Source organism: Ctenocephalides felis, unplaced genomic scaffold (assembly GCF_003426905.1).
Source record: "Ctenocephalides felis isolate EL2017-DRISC unplaced genomic scaffold, ASM342690v1 CF-g0.4_SCAFFOLD_03572, whole genome shotgun sequence".
Classification (NCBI taxonomy): Eukaryota; Metazoa; Arthropoda; class Insecta; order Siphonaptera; family Pulicidae; genus Ctenocephalides; species Ctenocephalides felis.
The window spans coordinates 41,911,121-41,936,189 of NW_020539726.1; the positions used below are offsets into that span (position 1 = coordinate 41,911,121).

A 25,069-nucleotide genomic window follows, 5' to 3' on the forward strand; every position below is an offset into this window, starting at 1 on the left:
AATTTTAACACATAAATCCCATATATTTACATAACACATTAATTCTTCAAAACACAGTATAGATTTCTTTAACCCGGCTGTATTACATTTCGAGGAAAATTTATATAAAAAAGACGCATTTGCAAGGAATCTTAAGAAAATTCAATCAGAAGACACTAGGACATTTTTTCCAAATGTTGTGAAGACAAACAATGGGTTTGTTTCATTGCGTTCCGAAGCTTATTAGGCTTATAGCAATAATTCAATGCAAAATACAACAGTTTTAATGTTTATATGTTCTAATTCAATTAGGATAAGCAAATTTTATTATATTATTTATTTTTACACATTTTTTTAATTCAATAAATATTTTTATAGCAATTCTGATGATATAGGATAAAATATTGTTCTAAAGCATTATTAACCAATTATTATTAATTAATTGCCAAATGAGAACTTATATGTGTGTAGTAAACATTTTAAAACATTTTGTGTCTATGAAGTGTATATGAACTGTCTACTATTCCAGTATTGTATAAAATTTGCAATTTAGCACAAAATATCGATTACATATTTCGAAACAAAACAAAAACAATTAGTAGATTTTGCACTACATTTAATAACAACTGAAAGTTTTGAGAACGTCGTTCAAAATTATTTTGTTTCATTGAAAATTTGACTGCTATATACCAAACCATAAAATATGACAAGTTTTTCAGATTGATTTTTAGGCCAAATTCATGGACTGTTTTCAATGCATTTTTAACGTGTTATTTTCAATTTGAATTTTTAGATCAAAAAAACCTTAAAAGTCATTAAATATACTTTTTATATGAAATTATTGCTGAAATACTTTATTAGTTTCAAAATAATTAAAACATTAAGCTGGAAACAGTAGTAATATAAAAAAAATCAAATTAGAAAAACATCTACATCAGAAGAAAATATATAAATTAAGTCATTAAAAAGATATATATCTCTTATATATAAAATTCTTCTGTACGGGTGTATGATTTGATATTTTATTAGTTTAGATTTCCTAAACAGTTATTCGGATTCTGATAATTCTTTTTAGAATTTGTCAAAGGAAAATTATAAGATTTAATGAATGCTAAAACTATAGTAATATTGTTGAAATAAATGGCAAAAATTACAAAAATACCACTTATCATTGTTTGACATCGAACTATCATCTGCTAGAAATGCCAATTCACTTGAATTGAATTGAAATTATAAGCCTGGATAATATTAGAATATAATACATAAGAAAAATGTAATGTCTACATAATTATTGCCAAAAGGCAGCTGAGATGTGCCAGAAATTAAAATAATATAAGATACAGTCAACAGTATATGTGTTTGGCAGATGAAATGATATAATTCAGTTTAATAAATAACGCAACAAGTCCAAAATTGCATATACATTATTTTTATAAACTTATGCATGTGGCATTTTAGTTTACTTTACTAAGTTATTTAACAATACAAAAAAATATTTCTACTTATTAAAAAAAAGATTTAGAATTTTGTTTTGTGTGTTGAAAATTTATTTGTTTGGTATCGGATATGAAATATTCAGCAAGCTGATCTTAGATTGATTAGTGCACCATATGAACTTGATTTTACAAATTAATTCACCTACGAATTGAACATAAACAATTATGTTTATTAAATTATTAGCAAGAAAAATGTACTTTAGAAATTGCAATTGCCAAAAAACAACTAATACATGGTACAATATTATGAAAATTATAGACTAAATGATTGAAGCAATTATGTTGTTTGGTAAAATCAAGTGTGATTTTGTTCTTTTGTCGCAGATACTATATTATTTTTTTCTGAAATTCTTAAATTGCTTATAAGACCATAAATGAATCACAAAGGCAGGACATCAAATAGGATATTAAAAAGTATAGGATGATATTAAAAAAACTTAGAACTTTTGTGGGTATAGGATAACGTCCGCCGGGTCATCTAGTATATATATGACAAACAATGTTCAAATTATATTTTTAAAATAAATTGTCCATTACAATTTTACACGAATCCACACACCGGCACATATAAAATTGTGACAAATGCATTTAAAATGCTCAAACAGACATGTGTTATTTTTTACAAATATATAAATTATTAGGCTTTAATTTATATTTAAATTTTATATATTTTGTAACCAAAGATTTGCTAAAATTATAAGTTAACGATCACATTTTAATTTAAACTGTATGAAAATAAAAAATATAAGTATTAATTAAAACAACAGATTTATCTGAAATAAAATTGTTTTATTAATTCATTAGTTTTTTGTGTTCTTTTTTTTTAGATGTTGTCATTTATATCATTTTCCTTTTTTTTTTTTTGAAATCTTTTCCATCATTATGTACATTTTGTTGTGTTTAAATCTATATTTACAAATGAATAGATTCAAAATCCCCGGCAGTGATAAATGACAATCTTAGAAGCTAATTACAAAAGTAAGGCAAAATGTTTACATATAACTATAAAAAAATATATTAATCCTCAATTGCACGCGCTTTAAATAATTCATTATACATTTATTTTTATATATTTATATATATATATATTTTATTATATACAAGAAGGACTATTCAATTATGAAAACCTGCATAAAAAACAAACGGGCTGACAAGTGGAAAAAAATATAATTATTTGCAGCTAGTAGTTCATTTTATACAATTATGCTACACAAACTTTTTTAACATTGCTAACTTTCCGATTACATACAGGACAACGTTTGCACTCGGTCCACACCCTCATCGCACATTTATAACAACAGCACATGTGCAGGGGGCCCGTGTGCATGAAAACAGCATCTTTCTCGTTACTCATACAAGTTATACAGAGACTACTGTTATTTTTATCGTCAGAAGTTTCAACAACCCCCCCGTTATTAACTTGATTAATTTTATTATCAACTTCATTTATCTTAGTTGGTTCCTGGTTATCTTTATTCTTCTTAGAATATAATACGACTTTTTGATCTGTTCTTACCAAGTCCAAACTTACCAATGAACCGTCGTCACGACTGCTGCCTGGTTTTGTGTCTTCGGCTAAAGATTGATACAGTTGGGTTTGCTTCAAGAGATTTTCGGGAATCTTTATCTTTCCCAGGTCCATTAAATCAATGCTTTCCTGGCTCAGGCTTGTGGCGATACCTGAGTCTTGGCTCTGGATTCGGGAGAATTGATTTTCTGGCGCATCTGGGTAATAAAGAATTTTTTTTATAATAAAATTTAAAGGTAGGAAGAATTACTATTACAGTAAAAGCTCTTTATTCGCGTAAAAAGGATTCCCAGTTCATTTATCCTTTGTAAAAGTTGTAAGATAGACTAAAGAATGAAGGAAAATATATCTTATGTAACTTCTCCTAAAGACGAAATATGAAAGTGTCTTTAATATTATTAACTAGTAATGCATTGCATCGTGCCTTAAGACAAATTGCTGGAGTTTCCCGTACCGAAAATTAAAATTTTTAAATAAGCTTTAATTTTTTTTAAAAAAAAATTTGAAAAAAAATTTTTTTTGAGAATTTTGTTAATTTTTTTTTTTTTTATAAATTTGAAATTTTTTCCATATTTTGATATTTTTGGAAAAATTTGTAGTTTTTTCAAACCGATCGTGCTGCGTGTTTTAGAGAAGAAATATCGAAGCGCGCAAGCGCCGTGTCGCAGTCTAACGGATAAACATTGGTACGAAACCCATAGCATGTAAACAAAATTTGTTCTGATTACATAAATCTTTATAAAATATCTGATAATTTGATGTGCATATGTCCAATGATCATTTTTGACCGCAAAATAGCGTTGTTTTTATACTTTTTTTACATCTCCGAAACCGCTAGATCTGCCTTCCCAAAAATCAGTTTTTCATCTTGTTAAAACAAGTAAAATGTTTTTTGAATTATTCAAATCGGACGCTCCGTTCTCTTAAAAACAGAGTTACCGTTTTTGTCACTGTTTGCCCCATATCTTCGGAACGGCTAGACCTGCCTTCGCCAAAAACTAATCAGCACGTCTCCTTATCAATACGAATCGAATGTTCTTTGAATTATTCAAATCAATTCATCCGTGTTCCCAAAATCGTCGACGAAAATTTGTATCGACACACACACACACATACATACATTTTTTTCTAAGATATAACAAAACGTTCAGAAGGTTTTGCAACGTAAAGATATATAACAATTATATGTGCGATTACTATAACTTAACCTACGGGAAGTAAATTATTTGTCGTATGTATTATCGATTTGAATGAAGATGACTAGCCCGTTAAATATATATTCACTTAATGTTACAATTGTCTGCTAAGGTAACATCCAAACAAATTAGTTAAATCAGTTTTTTGTGAATATTTTATCAAAAATATTCTTTAGTGGTACTGTAATTTTACTTTGAATAATCTAAGCAAGAACATATTGAAAATGTGTTTAGAATTCTTTTTCAGATCAAAGATCCAACATTGGTAATTAAATTCACTCAATAAAAAAATCCAACGTTGTTTAATAAAGGAATATTTAATGTAAAATATTTGATGTAATTAATTATTAATTAAGTAAATGCATCTATAATTTTAACTATAGAAAATTAAAAAAATGAAACTATGATAGTGTTGTACTAGAAAAATTATATAATTAACCAGTTAGCTGTGATTGACTAATATACTCGTCATGAAAAAGTGGCAGAACTTTGTGTATTTAGTACATATACCTTATATTGCATGGGCTGCTGTCGAGCACAAAAGAAGTGCTCAAACATAGAAGAGACTGTGACGTCACATGTCCGAGCGAACATTGCCGACGACAATCGCGGACTTTCCCGATTGATCAAGTGATACAGATCATATGTTTTATTTCAATAATATAATGGCAATTGTGGTGGCTGATAATTTTGTAAGAAATGATATTGTTAATATTATTAATGTACATAAAATCAAATCCGCCAGTTAGGCACGTAACATATGACACGTGACATTTGATCAATCGAGAGAGTCCGCGATTGTCGTCGGCAATGTTCGCTCGGACATGTGACGTCACATACTCTTAGCAGTCAATGTAGTATAATGTCTATGATTGACTAGCATATTTGTAAAGTGTATAAAACAATTGCTTATTGATTAAATTTAAAAGAAAACATAACATATACTTGAATTTCAAGATATTTAGAACAATTTGAAGCTATGAATATAGAAAACTAGTTGGTATTGGTATTTAGCCTTGAGGCAAGTTACATGAACTTCCCGATATGTGTAATTAATCGACTTAATCAATAAAAAATAAATTAATTTATGAGTGATTAAAAGTATTCCGAGTGGATTCATTACACATTATTGAAGACGAACGAACACGTTAACTCGGTCGGAGTATTTTCTAAAAGCAAATTTTCAAAAATCAACAATTTTTATATTTGTACCAGGACTTTAATGGTTTAGTATGTTCATTAAGACCTCATTAAGGTACTCTATCGTTATACCAAATAAATCGTCTAATTTTAAGTTTAACAAACGTCAAAAAAACTACTCATTTTCTCAAACTTTGATGAATTTTTAAATTTAAACTACTTGTCGTAAGGCCATAATATTTCAGTAAGTTCTATAAGACCATGATTTATATTTTATTTTATAAGTTCCATAAAAAACGGCTTAATTTTTTTTCATCACAAGCAAACGGCTCGGTCGATTTTCACCTAAAACTAATCAGTATCATTCCCAACTAATATTTCTCGAACAGTTTTTGATTTTTTAAAATCGATTCGGTAATATGTGCTTAAATGTGGACGAAAAGTTTAACACTTTTTTTCAAATTACAAAGAAACGGCTTGGCAGATCGTCGCACAAAACTGACAAACGATAGTCCTCATCGAGATACATCTAATGGCTTTTAAATTTCTGAAATCGGTTCAGGCGATTCTGAGCAAACGTCGATGAAAGTTCTAATTTTGACAAACGCCAAAAAAACGACACTAATTTTTGTAAACTTTGACGATTTTTTAAAATTAAACCACTTGTCGTAGGACCGTAATATTCTAGTATGATCTATATAAGACTATGGTATCTACTGTCAAAAAAAATTCACGAAAATCGTCGAAATTTTTTTTAACACCTTATTACAAGAAAACGGCTCGGCCGATATTTACCAAAAACTAATCAGGTCGATTCCCAACCAATATCTTTCGAACGGTTTTTGAATTTTCAAAATTGATTCAGAATTGCGGGCTAAAACGTAGACGAAAAATGTTTCACTTTTCTGCGATTTATAAAGAAACGGCTTGGCCGATCGTCGCACAAAACTGACAAACAATAGTCCTCATCGAGATACATCGAATGGCTTTTAAATTTTTGAAATCGGTCCAGCCGGTTTTGAGAAAACGTTGATTTACGGCAAAAAATCTGTTCACGCACACACACACATACTTTTTACAATTTTGGTCTCATTCGATTCAGAATGGCTTGAAACGTCGAGAAAACATAAAATTAGCGAATCGGGAAGTTAAAAATTAATGTAAATGTTTATATAATGTTAATGATAAACTATAATAATAGGGGGGAGGTGCGTTAGACAAAAAAATGGCGTAAATTTATTGAATATGAGCAAATTTTTTACAAAATCTATAATTTATAAAAAAAAATTATAGTTTTACAATGGCAAAAAAAAAAATTAGAAAGTGAAAGAAATTTTGAACCGCCTCCGTAATAATGAAAGAATAATAAAAATAAAGTTAATTCAGCCAACTTCCTTCGAGCGTAACCACGACGCAAAGTCAGGTAAAAAGATGTAAAAATATCTATCATTTTATATACATATAACTTTTATATAAAAATAATATAAATTATTCTAATAAATACCTTCTTCCGCCGTTGTGGAACAATTCCTTTGGGACTCGTACTTCCCCGCCAAACTCCTCTTCTTCTTCCTGCCTTTTGGTCGTGGAGGAAAGAAATTCTTTCTCGTTTGATAACATTTCTCACAATATCGAAACAGAGGATTATTATTTTTACTTTTACACTGTATACACGTCCAGAAATCCGCTCGACCCAACTCCGAATCCGTCGAGTACCCCGATTTACTGTAAAGGAAATAGACATATAATAAAGACTGAATTATATATATATATATATATATATATATATATATATATATATATATATAAGTTTCTTCATCTGTCTATTATTACCTGTCCTCTGTGTCTGCCCATATCGCAAGATCACTATCGCAGATAGCTGCGACTAATAAATCTGTTGCAGTTTCAACTACACCCTAATATTAACACAAGTAATTTATGAGTACAGTTGTAAAACATTTAATTTGCTCACATTGCCTTTCGATTGTACAACCTCTGTTCCACTGGAGCTAGCGTCTCCATCACCGAACACAAACTTCTCCTCTTTGTCACAATCACTGTCCACTTCGTATTCGACTCTCATCAATATGTCACCCACATCGACACTGTAACTGCTCCAACTGTCCGATGAGTCTGTGTCACTCGTGTCTCTGCAGAATTCTAAAAGATAAATAAAATATAATAATAGAATATGATGTACTGTTATCGATGTCTTCTGATTTTTGGAGACTTACCAGTTTCTTGTCCCTGCACGCTATAGACACTCTCAGTGTCTTCTTCTGAAGGCTGGGGGCTCTCGCTTTCCAATGTAATGTATTTCCATTGTAACCTAGGAGTCTTTCTCTCAGACTCCGAGCCCGATCCTGAATCCTGGCGCAGTCTTTTTCTCCAATTAAAACTACCTGAAAGACAAATAATACATTGTTAAAGATGGCAAATTGTCGCTTATAGATTTTTTTGAAAATTTTGAATTTTGTTTGCACATTTTTGAAAACATTTCAAAAGCTTTAATGAAGAAAAATTTTAAATAAACTGCATTTTTTTAAATAAAAATATTTTTTACTTGAAAAACTTAAAATTTTAAAATTTCTTGTAAGTTTTTGATACACATTGATATCGGTTAATCCAGAAACGTAACTAGTTAACTTAAGGCAAATTGCTGGAACTTCCCGTACCAAAAATTATTTTTTTTAACCAAGATTCTATTTTCCTTTAAAACTCCGAAAAAACTATTTTTGAGGTTTTGGAAATTTATGAAAACAATTGGCCGCCTTTGTTAAAAATTCTATATCTTTATAATTTGAAAATTTTGAACTGTTTTTCAAAACATTCGCCATACGTTAACTGCGTAGAAACAAAATATCGAAGCGCGTGGGCGCCGCGTAGCAGTTTAACGGATAAACACTGGTACGGAACCCATATTTATGTGAACAAAATTTGTTATTAAAATATCTATAAAATTCTGATAATTTGATGTGCATATGTCTAATGATCATTTTTATCCACAGAATGGCATTTTTTTTATTGGATCTCCGAAACCGCTAGACCTGCCTTCCTAAAAATTTATTCAGTTCTTCATCTTGTCAATACAAATAAAATGTTTTTTGAATCATACAAATCGGCCGCTCCGTTTTCTCAAAAAGTGAATTACCGTTTTTGGCACTTTTTGCCCCGTATCTCCGAAACGGCTAAACCTGCCTTCGTCAAAAACTAATCAGCTCATCTTCTGATTAATACGAATTGAATGTTTTTTGAATGATTCATATCGGTTGATCCGTGTTCCCGAAATCGTCGACGAAAATTTGTATCCGCACACGTACATCCATTTTTTCTAAGGTATGCCAAAATGTTCAGAAGGTTTTGAAATGTAAAGATATATAAAACATTTCATTTTCGATTTTTTGCGATTACTATAACTTACCCTACGGGAAGTTCATTAGTGGAACGTACTTAGTTCCGAAACGTCGATAATAAATAAAAATCTTTATATATCTTAAAAAACCTTTTGGTTTTTTATTACAATTCGATTCTTTGTTTCAATTTTTGGATAATTATAATAATTATTTCTATTAGTCTCCAATAAATAAATGGAAGACTAATAACTTATATTTCGTTTTCCAAGTTTAAAAATAAACTATCGAAGGTCCAACTTTTATGCATACAACTTCTTTTAACTCAATGTCGACAATCTTGGTAATTTTCAATTTATTATCCTTTCATAAGCAATCACAAATCTCGCCATTAAATTATTAAAAGTCGATAGCTCTGAATATAAAAATGAAGTATTTTGTTACTATTCCAACTGCAGTTCAGGATTTTTATTATTTACTTGTTATTAATACACTTGCTTTCGACTCTAGTTGAAACAAATTAAAATACAAAACTCCTCGATTTGACAAAATCAAAAGAAAGACATAATTAGAGGCCTCATATCATCGTCACGATATTGAGACTTAATATCAAGACTTTCTTATTGAATTTATGATGTTATATTGATAAGTTATTTTAATTTAATGTCAATCCTTCATACCTAAATTTATAGAATATTAGAAAATGCATAAAAATTCAAGAAGAAAATCTATTAACTTCAGCAAAATGATACACAAAATATAATGTTTGTGTTAAAAGTCATGACAAACTTTTATAATATTATTTATTCTAACATTTAAATATTTTTATGAATACTCGAATCCTATTGATGTAATACTTTTCACAAAACCAAGACTTTCGTATTAATGTCTGTGTTGCATTCAGACACTCATGATGATATTTGTCATAATAAATATTTTATTAATGTAGCAAACGTTACTCACAGCACCATTCTAATATTTCAGTACTAATTTCAATTATATTTCCCTCTAATTTTTTTTTATAATGTCCAGACTTTTGTAATAATGTTAATGCGTTATTGGCTTCACCTACAAATTATAGTATTACTTTCATTTTTGTGTCTTTATACCTTGTTAATCCTAGCTGAACTGAACTTGCGAATACCATATATGATTTGGAAAGAACTTTGATACTTAAAGCCCTTGGTAATAGTATTTTTGTTTGTACACAATGTGCCTAACTAAAAATTATATTATTTACCAATTTTATCTGTATATTTAGATTATTGAACTTTCAGAATTGGACTTATGTAATCTATTTATGAACTTGTAATAAAATTTGATACTCAGACATACTTATAAAAATTCTTGTAAAAATTTGGTACTTGTCGACTGATAATTGTAATTTTAACCTCACATTTGTATCTTTTAATATCGTTAAACTTTCTGAAGTAAACTCTTAACTATTATCATGGATGATTTTGAAATAAACTTTGATATTTTATTATTAAATAAAAATTTAAAAATAAAGGCTCTTGTGAAAGTTTTGTGCTTGTCAACTAAAAATTGTAGCATTCGCATTTATAAAATTAATAGAATGTGTCTCTATCTAGAACTTAATTATTGAAAAATTATATTCTTTTATTGCTTGCGATCAGAATATACTTGAATATTTTTAGTACAGATTTGATTCATTTTAAATTCTTAATAGAAACTAAATTTTTGTAATCTTAAAATCTTAGACAAACATGCACACATTCTAAAAATTTGCTGTTCAATATATGAAGCTAAACTATCTTTAGTGTTTGAAAATTTTAATTTGAAAGTGTCGATCTTGAAATATTTTATAATAAAATGTCTAATAACTTCAAATTCAATTTTACAAGTGCAAAAAGTTTTAATTTATTATAGTAATAGTATTTAGATTGAACGAAACTGAATATCATCGTATCATTCGGAATAATAGTAGATTATTTCCATCTTCAAGCTAATTGTACAAATTATCATTAACATTCTATAAATCGTCAAATATATATTCTTATAAAGGCTCTCGCAATAACTTTTGTGCTCATATACAATTTAGAAACTTATCGAAGCTCTTGTAATACTCTTTGTGCTCAAATTTGCCTGAACTATAAATAATACCGTGAGATTCATGTTTCTGTCTTTTTACATTATAGAACCGTATAGGAAAAATAGTGGATTATCTCCATTGTAAAAGTTACTATCATTCTTTAAAATATACATTCTGTTGAGAATTGTGTTTTTTATAATTATAAATATTAGTCATAAGTAAATTCATTTCAACAAAGTATAATTCCAAGTAACAGTAAATGTTGTGAATATCTTGTACATCTGCCAGACAACCCTTAATAAAAGTTTATGATAGCTCATGTACCTTCGGCGAGCTATCATAAAACTAGAAAGATTGGAAATATTTTAAAAATGTAAAAATATAAAGAATTAGTCCTGAACTGTTGAAGAAGTAACATCTAAAATATTATAATAAAGCGCTAAATAAATTTTTGTATCTAAATGAATTCTTTGATTTCACATACTTCCAGAAGAGCTACAAATGTTCCAATTCTCATTGTTAAGTATTCCAAATGAAGCTCTAATCTACTCAAGAAGTTATTAAAAATTGGTTACATTTAATTATTAATTAGTAAATTCATTACTGACGTCTCTTCAATTCTTATAAAGGCTCACGTGATGGGCTCTTTTGTGCCCATATACAATTTAGAAACTTATCGAAGATCTTGTAATACTCTTTGTGCTCGTACACAATTTGCCCTAACTACAAATATTAACATTAGACTCATGTTTGTATTATTTTACATTATTGAACTTACGTATTCCAAGTATAATGAGCTGAATATAAACTGTAATAATAATAATTGAACACTTTTGTGATCCATTTGGTTTGTGTACAAATTACAAACCTAACCTCACTTTTTGCAAGAAGACTTTTGTGACCTTGTTGGACTTTGAACATAAGATATCAGTATTAATTGTAACAATAAATAAATAAACACATTTAAATAAATAATTGCTATATCAATAAATCTTGTTTAATGAATTAATTGTGTAATTGAAAAAAACATGTGTCAAACATGTGGGGGGCCAGCGCCCTGTACAAAATCCACAAACGCACTGCAAAAAATCATTTACACAATTAATAATAATAAATTCCTTAATACACTTAAAACTATCATGTTTATCCAAAACCAATAATCATATGTCTATTATCATTACCTGCTTGAGGTGATGCCTCGACTTGCATTGAACTCATTTTAGTTAATATATATTTGTTTATTATAAAATCACAAATAATCACAGCACGTTTAACGAAAATTAGTAACCGGCGACTAATTTACTACTACAATTGTTAAACTAGTAAAAAAAATTGCCGAATGGCGTTAAGAAAAATGTGAAATGTATAGAATGTGTGTCTTTTTGTATGAGACGACGAAGCAACATACGCGGCACACACACGCCGTGCGAGTGGACAAGTCCGAACAGGAATACGGCGAGACAGGGGAGGACAACCTAAAATGAAAGAGAACTAGTGTAAAAATATAGTTAGGGTTATAAATTGTAATGGATTGTAAAGAAAATATTAATACGAATGTAGAGAATGAATAATATTAATATAATAATTATTGAAATATTTTATTATATATAAATCATTTAGTTTACCGACAACAATTTATTGGTAATTAAATAGTTTATATATAATTAAATAACCGGAATAATTAACAATAATATAAATATTTTATTATATATAATATATATAAATATATATATATATATATATATAAAATATATTAATATATAATTAAAAAGATTATTTTACGGAATAATTAAATTTTATATATAAATATATTACTTAATTAAACAATATAAATATAGGTTACTATAAAAAAAAAAGAATGAATAATATTAATATAATAATTAATGAAATATTTTATTATATATAAATTTATACAAAATATCATATGTCGATGTTATAAGAATATTCTTAAAATATTATGAAAGAGAAACTAGTGGTCAAGTGGCATTGTGCCAAATTACTGCATACGAAGCATAAAAAAAATGTTAATAAAAATGTAACAATTAATGATTAAAATTTAATGATTAATAACAATTGTTTCAAATATTTTCGAATATATTTTATGACTAGTGGGGTATATGGCATCATGCGTTGAGACAAATTGCTGGACCGAATCAAAATTTAACTAGTGGGGTGTATGGCATCGTGCCTTAAGGCAAATTGCTAGAACTTCTCGTAGCGTAATGAAATATTCGAGAAATTTTAAACGTTTTCAAATATATTATTGCAAATACTGTAACTTTCATAATTTTTGCTATCTTGTTATATCTGAGCAAATCAAATGTAAATCATAAATCAATTTATCTCCAGAACATTAACAATCGTCATTTCATTTCGAATTCAATTAAAAAAAAAAATAGTTGCCTAATTTGCACAAAATTGAAAAAGTGCTCCTGTATAGTCACAGTCTAAATTGCATTTGCAAATAATTCTGTGCGACATTTTCACTTATACTGTGCTTAGCTTAGCGGCATTTTCACATTTTTCAATAGTTTTTCACAAAATTGGAAAATTGCTCCAGTACATATACAGTCTAAACGCACTTGAGTAAACATTTGACCCAGAGTTGCGCTTAAACTGTGCTTAGCCTGGGTAATTTTTTTCAATTTTTAATCCAAAATTACAAAAATATTTTATAGATAGTAATAATTTTTTATCCTCAAAAGCAATTGTTTTGTCAATACAAGCAGAAAGTTTTTTAGATCATTCAAATCGGACGCTTAGTTCACTCAAAAACTGTCATTTTTTGTACATTTAGTTTTGTATCTTCGAAATGGCGGGACCTGCCTTTGCCAAATACTAATTACCACTTCTCCCAATCATTACAAATTGACGGTTTTTAGATCATTCAAATCCGATACTCCGTTCTCACAAAAACTCATTTTTATTTTCTGCACTCTTTGCTCCATATCTCCAAAACGGCTGTACCTGTCTTTGCCAAAAACTCTTCAGCACATCTCCCTATCAAATGTGAGATATGCAAAAATTTTCAATTTCGACTTTTGGACGGGAACTGTAAATTTCATAATCCATATTTTATAGATCTAATAAAATTTGTCGAGATATTTCCCCGTACATCTTTAATAATAACACTTATGAGTTTTTGAATAATACAAAATTTCTTGGTATAAATATTAGTAACAATATGAAATGGGATCATCACATTATTAACACTTTGAATCCTAAATGATCAAAAACCTGTTTTATGCTTCGTAATTTAAAAATGAAAGTAAGCAAAGCGAGACTTTTCACAATTTATTACTCGTATTTTTATTCAAATGTAATTTACAGCATTTAGTTTTGGGGGTTTTCACCGTTACTAACATCAGTTTTTCAATTACAGAAAAAAGCAGTCAGAGTTATGTTTTCTCTTTTGTCCACTACATCTTGTCGACGTTTTTTCCATGAGCACAAGATTCTACCCGTTCCATGCATTTTTCTCCTAATGATCCTCTTTTTTTTAAAAAATAATACTAACTTGTTTAATTTACGACATATTCAAGTCCAATTTGAATAATTCAAAAAACATTTTACTTGTATTAACAAGATGAAGAATTGATCAAATTTTCATGAGGGCAGGTCTAGTGGTTTCGGATATCTAATGAAAAAGTAAAAAAAAAGCCATTTGGAGGTCAAAAATGATCATTAGACATATGCACATCAAATTATCAGATATTTTATAGGGATTTTAATAATGTGTACACATTTTGTGTAAATTTTTTTGGGTTCCGTACCAAGATTTTTAATTACGGTACGGGAAGTTCCAGCAATTTGCCTTGAGGCACAATGCCATACACCACTAGTTTTCTACTAAAAAAGTCTCATATTTCGGTTCTCCGCCCCTGTCCATTACCAAGCGCGCGCGAACTTGTAACAACCGCTTGCAGCCGTAGAATTCAGTTCGGACTTTCAGCAGAGTCTCCGTCTCAGTCGGTGAATTCCCCGGCAGGCCCCACCACCATTGAGCTATTCTATTTAATCATTTACAAACACGACATATTCATACAAGTCTGGATAAGCGACACATTATCAACAATTCATTCTGGAATGTCATTAAATAAATAATCAACTTATCTTCTAAATTATTCCTGTCTGTACTCTGCTGCTTTCGCAAACAGATGATTAGATTGAGGGAAGGATATCTTGGAAATAGTTATATGATTTTGTAAGAGAAATATATATTTTTGTAAATGTGTAATTTTGTTTGCTTAAAAGTTTTATGTGAAACTAGATGACCCGACAGACGTTGTCCTGTACCCATGTCTACAATTTTTTAATATAATATACTAATATTTACCGTTTACCTAAAAAATAATAATTATTGTTTTTTAAATTACTCTCCACGCAAAAATGCAAATACATTTATATTATGGGCGATGTTAAATGTAGAACTGCTTTAAATAAAATGATGAGTCTCAATTCCCACACTATATTGGAATTGAAGTCTTTTAAACGGTATAACATAACCATAACCATAACATAACACTGGTACTTTATGTTGGATTATTTTAATTTAATTTTTTTATTATTTAAGATATCCAGAATTGCATCTTAAACTTCTCCTAATCGATATCGTGAGGGCCGAATTGTTTGTATTCATCTTTACTTTCCCATTTGTTGTTATAAAGTAAAAATTTTAATGTATTTTAAAAATATTCTGCAAATATTTGTAAAAGATGCAAAGAAATTATATATTGAAAAAAAACTATATTGAAAATTTAATATCCGAATCTTGTGTTAGCGCCTCGTAGTATTTTTCGCATGCATCGCATTAAAGGTAGGACTGGCCCTGATTAATACTTAATTTCATATTTTAAGTGAATTATATTTGTCATATCCTGTTCATATGTATATCATTCAATCTGCCATACATATACTGTATTTTATATTATTTTAATTTCTGACACATCTCAGCTGCTTTTTGGCAATAATAATGTAGACTTTTCATTTTTTCTTATTCATAATCATAAATTTATTATACATATTCTAATATTGTCTAGGTTCATAAGTAAATAGAAATTTTTGGCAAATGATAGTTTTCATGTGTTTCAATGCAAACAATGACATGTTGTTTTTTACAATGTTTTCTATTTATTTGTACAATATTGCACAAACATTCCAGTACTTCATAAACACATACATCCTAGAAAATTTCCTTAACAAAATTTAGAAAGATTTATCAAAATCCGAATAATCGTTTAGAAGGAGTATACAGTGAGTGCTTGTAATTTAATATGAACTTTAATAACAATAAAGCTCAAATTGGTTCTACGTTTTAGTTAGAAAACGTTTGTATGAAAAAAAGAAAAGGGTTGTTTTTAGAGTTTTCCTGACAATTATTCGATTTTTTCTCGCCGTAAGAACCATCCTCGGACTTGAACAAACATTTTAAAAACAGAATTGGCCAAATTGGTCCAGGCTTTGTTGAGTTATGCGCTTACCAACACATTTTGCGATTCATTTTTATATATAAGATTATAAATGCATACTTAAGTAAGATTAAGAGACCGATTCTGCCGTATAACAGACAAATGTTATGGCAAGACCATGTTATTAAGAACTTTCCATACTAAAAATGGACAAAACCCATGCGGTTGGTGTGCAGTCAGGCGTTTTTCTCAGGTTGTCAGGTAAAAAACCTAACCTAGAAACAGCACAAATGTCAAAAAACCGATCTCAGATAACGGAGTCTTTCTGAACAAGCTTCATAACATACGAGTGACGTTGCAATTCAATACATGATATTTTGACAGTATTCAGTATGATTCAATAGCATAATGTATGCAAGTTGGAACGTAGCATGGCCTTGCCATAACATTTTTCTGTTATGCGGCAGAATCGGTCCCTAAGTAAAATATTTTTACGTTTGATAAATGTGGCACAAGAGCTAAAGATAGATATGTTAGGTGAAGATGGTTTTAAACAAGACTTAAGCCCAAAATTTCTAATTTTTTTGTTTATTGAAAATATTAACTAGTTGTGCATGGAATCGTGCCTAGAGGCAAAATACTGGAACTTCCCGTACTGAAAATTAAAATCAGTACGTCTGCTTAGCAATAGAAAGATAATGTTTTTTGAATCATTCAAATCGGTTGATCTGTGGTCCCGAAATTGACGATGAAGAATTCTATCCGCACATACATAAATACGCATACACATACATCCATTTTTCCTAATGTATGCCAAAATGTTCAGAAACTTCTAAAACGTGAAGATATGCAAAAGTTTTCATTTTAGATTTTTGGATAATTACAATAACAAATCTTGCGGAAGGTTAAAAACAAACTTCCCCTTTCGTATTTCTGCAGGTGCTATAAATAGTACAATGGGTTTGCTTGCTTACAAAGCACGACTTTGTATCACACATGTCGTTAAAAACAATTACACACGTAAATATATTTTTTTAATGACCGTCGAGGATTTTTGTCGCCCTTGACTCAGTTTTTTGTTCCGCGGTGTCACCTGCGGTGTCCGTGACCCGCGTCACGCATGTCAAAGGCAACTGCCAAAGAAATATTAACGCACACGTCACTATTAGTATTAACCATTTGCTAAGGCGAAAATTATACACCATTACTTTTTACTCTATACTATAAAAAAGAACATGTTTTATTTCCTTCCTTGTTTATGGTTCACTTTTTACTTATCGAACTTATGTTTTCGTGCTTCCATACTACATGCTTCGGCGTACAATTTCCTTTTTTTATCTCCTTTTGCCTAAAACGACCATCGTCTCTAATATGAAATCATTTTAAGTTTTCCTAATAAAACAATACATTTTCTCTCTTCATTTGTCAATTTCAATGGGTTTATTTCGTGTTTCTCAGAGACAGTTTTTCTCAGCCTTCCTCATAGTCCATGTCTCTGATCCGCACAAAACCACATTACTGGACTCGGTGCGCTTTTTGGAAGTTGATATCAAGATTCATGTTGCTTGTCCAAAGAGTTAATTTTTATCTTAACAATTTGAATTAGCCTGTTGAAAGAATTTTCTGTTTCTCGGGATCAATTTTGGTCGTTCGTAGAGTCCTATTTTTATCTTGCCAATTTGAAAATATTGAATTTGGTTTTACAATTTTGACCGCTTAACAATTTTATGAAAAAACTAGTTTTTTCTCCCGAAGGAGGAGTTTATGTTTTCGCGATAAAAACCGACTTGCTAATTTTATGTTTTTTCGACATTTCACGTAATTCTGAGCAGAATAAGACCAAAATTGAACTAGTTGGTATTGGTATTTAGCCTTGAGGCAAGTTACATGAACTTCCCGGTATGTGTAAATAATCGACTTAATCAATAATATACAAATAAATTTATGAGCGATTAAAAGTATTCCGAGTGGATTTATTACACACAATTGAAAACGAACGATCACGTTAACTCAGAGTATTATCTAAAAGCAAATTTTCACAAATCAATAATTTTTATAATTGAACCAGTTTTCGTAGGACGTTTATGGTTTAGTATGTTCATTAAGACCAAGTAATTTATCGTTATACCAAAAAAATCGTCTAATTTTAAACTACTCATTTTCTCAAACTCTGATGAATTTTTAAAATTAAACTACTTGTCGTGAAGCCGTAATATTACAGTAAGTTCTATAAGACCATGAAATATAACGCTAAAAAAAGATCCATAAAAATTGGCTTAAACTTTTTTTCAACAGTTAATTACAAGAAAACGGCTTGGTAGATTTTCACCTAAAACTAATCAGTATCATTCCCAACTAATATCTTTCGAACAGTTTTTGATTTTTAAATCTATTCGGTGGTATGACCTTAAATGTAGCCAAAAAGTTTTTTCCAAATGACAAAGAAACGGCTTGGTAGATCGTCTCACAAAATTGACAAACTATAGTGCTCATTGAGATACATCGAATCGCTTTTAAATTTCTGAAATCGGTTCAGGCCTTTTTGAGCAAACGTCGATGAAAGGTCTAATTTTGACAAATGCTAAAAAAACGATACCAATTTTTGCAAACTTTGACGAATTTTTAAAACTAAACTAAACTAAACGAGTCGTAGGGCGGTAATATTTTAGTATGATCTAGAAGACTATGGTATCTACCGTCAAAAAAAAAATCGTAAAAATAGATCTAAAAAACAAGAAAGCGGCCCGGACGATCTTTACCAAAAACTAATCAGCACTATTCCCATAGAACGGTTTTTGAATTTTCAAAATCGATTCAGAATTGCGGGCTAAAACGTAGACGAAATTTTTTCACTTTTTTCCGATTTACAAAGAAACGGCTTGGCAGATCGTCGCGCAAAAGCTATAAACGATAGTCCTCATCGAGATAAATCGAATAGCTTATAAATTTTTGAAATCGGTCCAGCCATTTTTGAGAAGACGTCGATTTACGGCCAAAATATGTTCACACACACACACACATATTTTTTCCAGACAGATTTGCGAGAGAGGTGCTAATTGACCTGCGCTCTATGGAACGAGAAAGGACGAATGGGACTTCGCCCATTTAAAAGATGAGTATAAAATCAAGTAAAGAACGATGACATTCTAGATCCTCCCCCCACGAAGTAATGCCTAACGGCGGTTTCCGTGGGGACCAGAGGCAAGGACAAAGCAGAGGTTTTAGTCCGTATTATACCCAAGCGGTATTGAGTCCGACATACCCAGACAAAAGACCTAGTCTGGGATGCATAAAGGCATTTCCTTCGCTATACAAAAAAACACATATTTTTTCCAAATTTGGTCTCATTCGATTCAGAATGGCTTGAAACGTCGAGAAAACATAAAATTAGCGAATCGTATTTTTCAATGAAAACATAAACTTCTCCGTCGGAAAGTTAAATATGTTTAACTATTTATATTTATAAATACAGGTTGCGTGAATTATAAATTCTAATTAGTTTACAAATTCTATCTAATGCTTAATTTATAATTTAGGATGTACCGTCCTTGGTTCATACACGACTAGTTCCTTTCCCCGCATAATCCAAACCGCCTGCAAATCGTCGACCGGTTATGCAAACATCAAATACCACAAAATATAAATCATTTGTGTGTTTGTATATAATATACGAGTTGTGTTTCCTTTCTAAAAAATCGCTGCCCCTGCTGCCCGTGCTTCGTGCTCCTTTCTGTGTCCTACATTACCTCTGCCGCCGTTCGCCGCGGGCGCTGGCAACCCTATTCGAGCGAGAGACAGGGATGGAGTGATTGATAAAGCGGCGGGTGCGAGAGTGACGGAGAGATGGATCGAGTATTATAATACGTGTACTACGGCTCTACGACGGCCGCTCTACGGCGCTACGGCGGTTGTGTTGCGTATTCGGTATTCGGGAGTGGCGGTGGAGATAGCGCCGTCTCGTTTTGCGGGATAAAACGATCATACGTCACGGCACAGAGAGGAATTTAAAATTATAGTAATCGCAAAAAAATCGAAAATGAAAAATTTTATATATCTTTACGTTTCAAGGTTTCTGAACATTTTGGCATACCTTAGAAAAAATGGATGTATGTGTGTGTGTATGTGTGTGTGTGCGTGTATGTGTGTGTGTACGGATACAAATTTTCGTCGACGATTTCGGGAACACGTATGAAACGATTTGAATAATTCAAAAAACAAATTCGTATTGAAAGGAGACGTGCTGATTAGTTTTTAGCAAAGGCAGGTCTAGCCGTTCCGAAGATACGGGGCAAAAAGTACCACAAACGGTAACTCAATTTTTGACAGAACGGAGCGTCCGATTTAAATAATTCAAAAAACATTTTACTTGTATTGACAAGATGAAGAACTGATTAAATTTTTGAGAAGGTAGGTTTCGGAGATCTAGTAAAAAAAAGTAACTAGTGGGGTGGGTAGCATCGTGCCTTAAGACAAATTGCTGGAACTTCCCGTACCGTAACGAAATGTTCGAGGAATACTGAATGTTTTCAAATAGATTATTATAAATATTGTAACATTGTCTATTATTTATAAGAAGTATATAAACTGAATTGCAAATTTAAAATTATTAGTTTAAGTTATATTAGAACTTTAGTCAAAATAAAAATAAAAATCTGAATTATTTTCGATATACAAAAAATTTAAAAAAAAAAAAAAAAAAATTGAAACAAAATTTTTTTTTCCAAAATCAATTATTTTGTCAAGACAAGCAGAAAGTTCTTTGAATCAATTGAATCGGACGCTTAGTTCTCTCAAAACTGCCATTTTTTGTACATTTAGCTCTGTATCTCCGAAATGGCTGGGCCTTTCTTTGCGAAAAACTAATAACCCCTTCTCCCACTCATTACTAATTGAATGTTTTTTAGATCATTCACATCGGTTGATCCGTACGCCCGAAAACGTGGGCAAAAATTTGTATCCATACATACATACATACACACACACACACACACACACACACACATCCATTTTTTCTGAAGTATGCCAAAATGTTCAGAAACCTTCAAAACGTCGAGAAATGTAAAAATTTTCAATTCCGATTTTCGGCCCATTACAATAACTTACCCTACGGGAAGTTAAAAAAAACGCCATCTGGCGGTCAAAAATGATCATTAGACATATGCACATCAAATTATCAGATATTTTATAGAGATTTTAACAATAAGTATAAATTTTGTTTACATTCCTATGGGTTCCGTACCAATGTTTATCCGTTAGACGGCGACGCGGCGCTTACGCGCTTTGACATTTCGTCTCTATGCAGTTAAAGCAGTACGATTGCTTTTAAAAAAAAGTTCAGAATTTCCAAAATATGTCAAAATAAAGAAAACATTAAAAAAAAAATTTTTTTTTTCAAAAAAAGTAGTTTTTTGGCGAATTTATAGTTTCTCAAAAATCTAATTTGTTCGAAGTGAATTTTTTTCAAAAATGTTATTCGTTTTTTAAAAAAAATAATAATTTTTGGTACGGGAAGTTCCAGCAATTCGCCTTAAGGCACCATGCCATGCGCCCCACTAGTTAATTACAATATTTGTTACAACTGCTGAATGTTTTAACATCTAGTAACAATAATGAAAAATAACATAAATTTAAATAAAAAAGAGTACAAAATAAAAGATAGTATTTTCATTAAAATGATATCCGTAGTATGATGGTTTAATACAGCGTTTCTCAAACTTATCTCTTCCAACGCCCCCTTTGAAGATCAAAATTTTTATAGCGCCTACCTACCAAATTTTTTATACCTATATAATCTCTAAAAAACATTTTTTTTTAATTTTAATAATATAGTTATAGTGTGATATACTAATTCATGTAACCTTACATTCTAAATTTTAGAAAATTTTACTAGTGAGAACAAATAAAACGCTACTTAAAACAATGTATACATAAAAAAAAATAGTTAGAGGCCTCTTATCGCTGATTTAATATAAAACTAGTGGGGTGTATGGCATCGTGCCTTAAGGCAAATTGCTGGAGCTTTCCGTATCGTAACGAAGTGTTCAAGGAATACTGAATGTTTTCAAATAGATTATTATTAATATTGTAACATTGTCTAATATTTATAAGAATTATATAAACTGAATTGTAAAGTTGAAATTATTTGTTTAAAGTATATTAGAACTTTAGTCAGAATTAAAAATAAAACAAAATTATTTCGAAACAAACATATTTTTCCCAAAATTAATTATTTTGTTAGAACAAGCAGAAAGTTCTTTAAATCATTCAAATCGGACGCTTAGTTCTCTCAAAAACTGCCATTTTTTGCACATTTAGCTCTGTATCTTCGAAATGGCTGGGCCTACCGTTGCCAAAAACTAATAACCACTTTTCCCCGTCATTACTAATTGAATGTTTTTTAGATCATTCAAATCCGATACTCCGTTCTCTCAAAAACTCGATTTGTATTTTCTGCACTCTTTGCTCCGTATCTCCGTAACAGCTGGACCTGCCTATGCCAAAACCAAATCAGCACATCTCCCTATCAATAGGAATCGAATGTTTTTTAAACCATTCCAATCGGTTGATCCGTGCGCCCGAAAACGTGGACGAAAAAAAGCGGACATACAAAACACACACACATACACATCTATTAGTTTTCTGAGGGATGCCATTAAAATGTTCAGAAACCTTCAAAACGTCGAGAAATGCAAAAATTTTCTTTTTGATTTTCGGCCCATTACTACAACTATCCTACGGGAAGTTAAAAATACTAGTAATTCTTGTGCTTTGTTGACCAGCTAATACGACTACTACTACTACAGTGCTATTACTCGTATCCAAACTTCACCAGAAACTTCTGGTTACCACCAGATCGGTGACAACTATCTTACTTCACCAAAATCTACTATCGACCAATCCTGCCCTGTTTTCTGGCGTATATACACATATATACATATATACACAATGTGTGTGTATATATTATTCCCCGTGCCTACCTCACTCGTGTCCATGTCTCTACGTCTCTACGTCTCTACGTCTCTACGGCGTCAGTTCGGTATCGACTGTGCTACGGTGCGGCCGTCGATCCTAACAAAACAAATCGATGATCCGCGACAATATCGATATCGATATGATATAAACAACTATCGATATATACAACATACTATCGATATTTCGAAAAATAAAACAATATAAGAAGTCGTTATAAATAAACGTGTCGTGAAAAGAGTTAGTTGTTGAGACTAGTGAGTGTTTCAAAAGTTATGAGAGGGTTATGTAATTTTCGTTAATTTTGGGTAAATAGTGATGAGTGATGATTGGTGATGGTGATTGGTGATTATGATTATTTATTTAATAAGGCCTAATAAAAAGGTAATTATATAAATTTGTAATACTTTATTTATTACATATTAATAAAATAGTAGAAGCATGTAAAAACATAATAGTAAACAAATAAATTTATAAATGCATTCATCCAATTATTAAAAAGCTTAAGAATATAACGTTTCGAATCTCAATTTGACCATCTCCAGTCATAAACATATAAAAAAACGGAAAACTTCACACAATGAACAAGGTTCAAAATTATAATAGTGGTGTATGGCATTGTGCCTTAAGACAAATTGCTGGATTTTCCGTACCGTAACGAAATGTTCGAGAAATATTAAAATGTTTTCAAATAGATTATTATAAATACTGTAACATCGTCTAATATTTATGAGAAATATATAAACTAAATTGCAAAATTGAAAATAATAGTTTAAAGTATTTTTGAACTTTAGTCAGAATACAATTAAAATCTGAATTATTTTCGATCTACAAAAAAAAAATTGAAAAAAAAAAAAAAGATTTTTTTTTCTAAAATCAATTATTTTGTTTAAAACAAGCAGAAAGTTTTTGAATCATTTAAATGGACACTTATTCTCTCAAAATCTGCCATTTTTTGCACATTTAGCTCTGTATCTTCAAAATGGCTGGGCCTTCCTTTGCCAAAACTAATAACCACTTCTCCCAATAATTATAATTGAATGTTTTTAGATCATTCAAATCGGATGCTCCATTCTCTCAAAAACGATTTCTATTTTCTGTACTATTGCTCCTTTTCTCCGTAACGGCTGGACCTGCCTTTGCCAAAAACTAATCAGCACATCTCCCTATCAAATAGGAATCGAGTGTTTTTTGAATCATTGAAATCGGTTGATCCGTGCGCCCGAAAACGGACTGAAAAATTGTATCCATACATACATACACACAAACACATACATTTTTCTAAGGTATGCCAAAATGTTCAGAAACCACTGGAACGTGAAAAAATGTAAAAAAATTTCAATTTCAATTTTTGGACGATTACAATAACTTACCCTACGGGAAGTTAAAATAATTCTTCTTACAATTATAACTAATTTGGAAAGTAGAAGAAAAAAACTGATAGATTGCAAAAATTGCAAATGTTCGAAAAATATTGAATATTTTCAAATAGATTATTATAAATATTGTAATATTGTCTAATATTCATAAGAATTCTATAAACTGAATTGCAAAGTTAAAATTATTAATTTAAAGTATATTAGAACTCTAGTCAGAATTAAAAATAAAATCTGAATTATTTTCGATCTACAAAAAAAAAATTGAAAAAAAAATTGAAAATAAAATTGATTGATTTTTTTTTCTTAAAATCAATTATTTTGTTAAAACAAGCAGTAAGTTTTTCTCGAATCATTAAATCGGACACTTCTCTCAAAATCTTGCTATTTTTTGCACATTTAGCTCTGTATCTCGAAATGGCTGGGCCTTCTTTGCCAAAAACTAATAACCACTTCTTCCCAATCATTACTAATTGAATGTTTAGATCATTCAAATCGGATGCTCAGTTCTCTCAAAAACTCGATTTCTACTTTTTGCACTCTTTGCTCCGTATCTCCCTAACGCCAAAAACTT

At 30.3% G+C, this 25,069-nt stretch overlaps 2 protein-coding genes across 2 annotated transcripts in view; one reads left to right on the top strand and one right to left on the bottom strand.

Annotated features, from left to right (window-relative positions):
* The window catches only part of LOC113387936 (polynucleotide 5'-hydroxyl-kinase NOL9), a 49,394-nt gene that overhangs the window by 20,076 nt on the left and 4,249 nt on the right, over positions 1–25,069 (top strand).
* Positions 2,600–12,119, bottom strand: LOC113387932 (E3 ubiquitin-protein ligase Mdm2-like). Its single transcript, XM_026625315.1, has 6 exons — positions 11,924–12,119; positions 7,574–7,741; positions 7,333–7,499; positions 7,173–7,255; positions 6,844–7,064; positions 2,600–3,200 (listed from the first exon to the last, which is right to left on the bottom strand). The coding sequence occupies exons 1-6, from the start codon at positions 11,958–11,960 to the stop codon at positions 2,677–2,679; spliced, it is 1,200 nt and encodes a 399-aa protein (XP_026481100.1). The 5' UTR covers positions 11,961–12,119; the 3' UTR covers positions 2,600–2,676.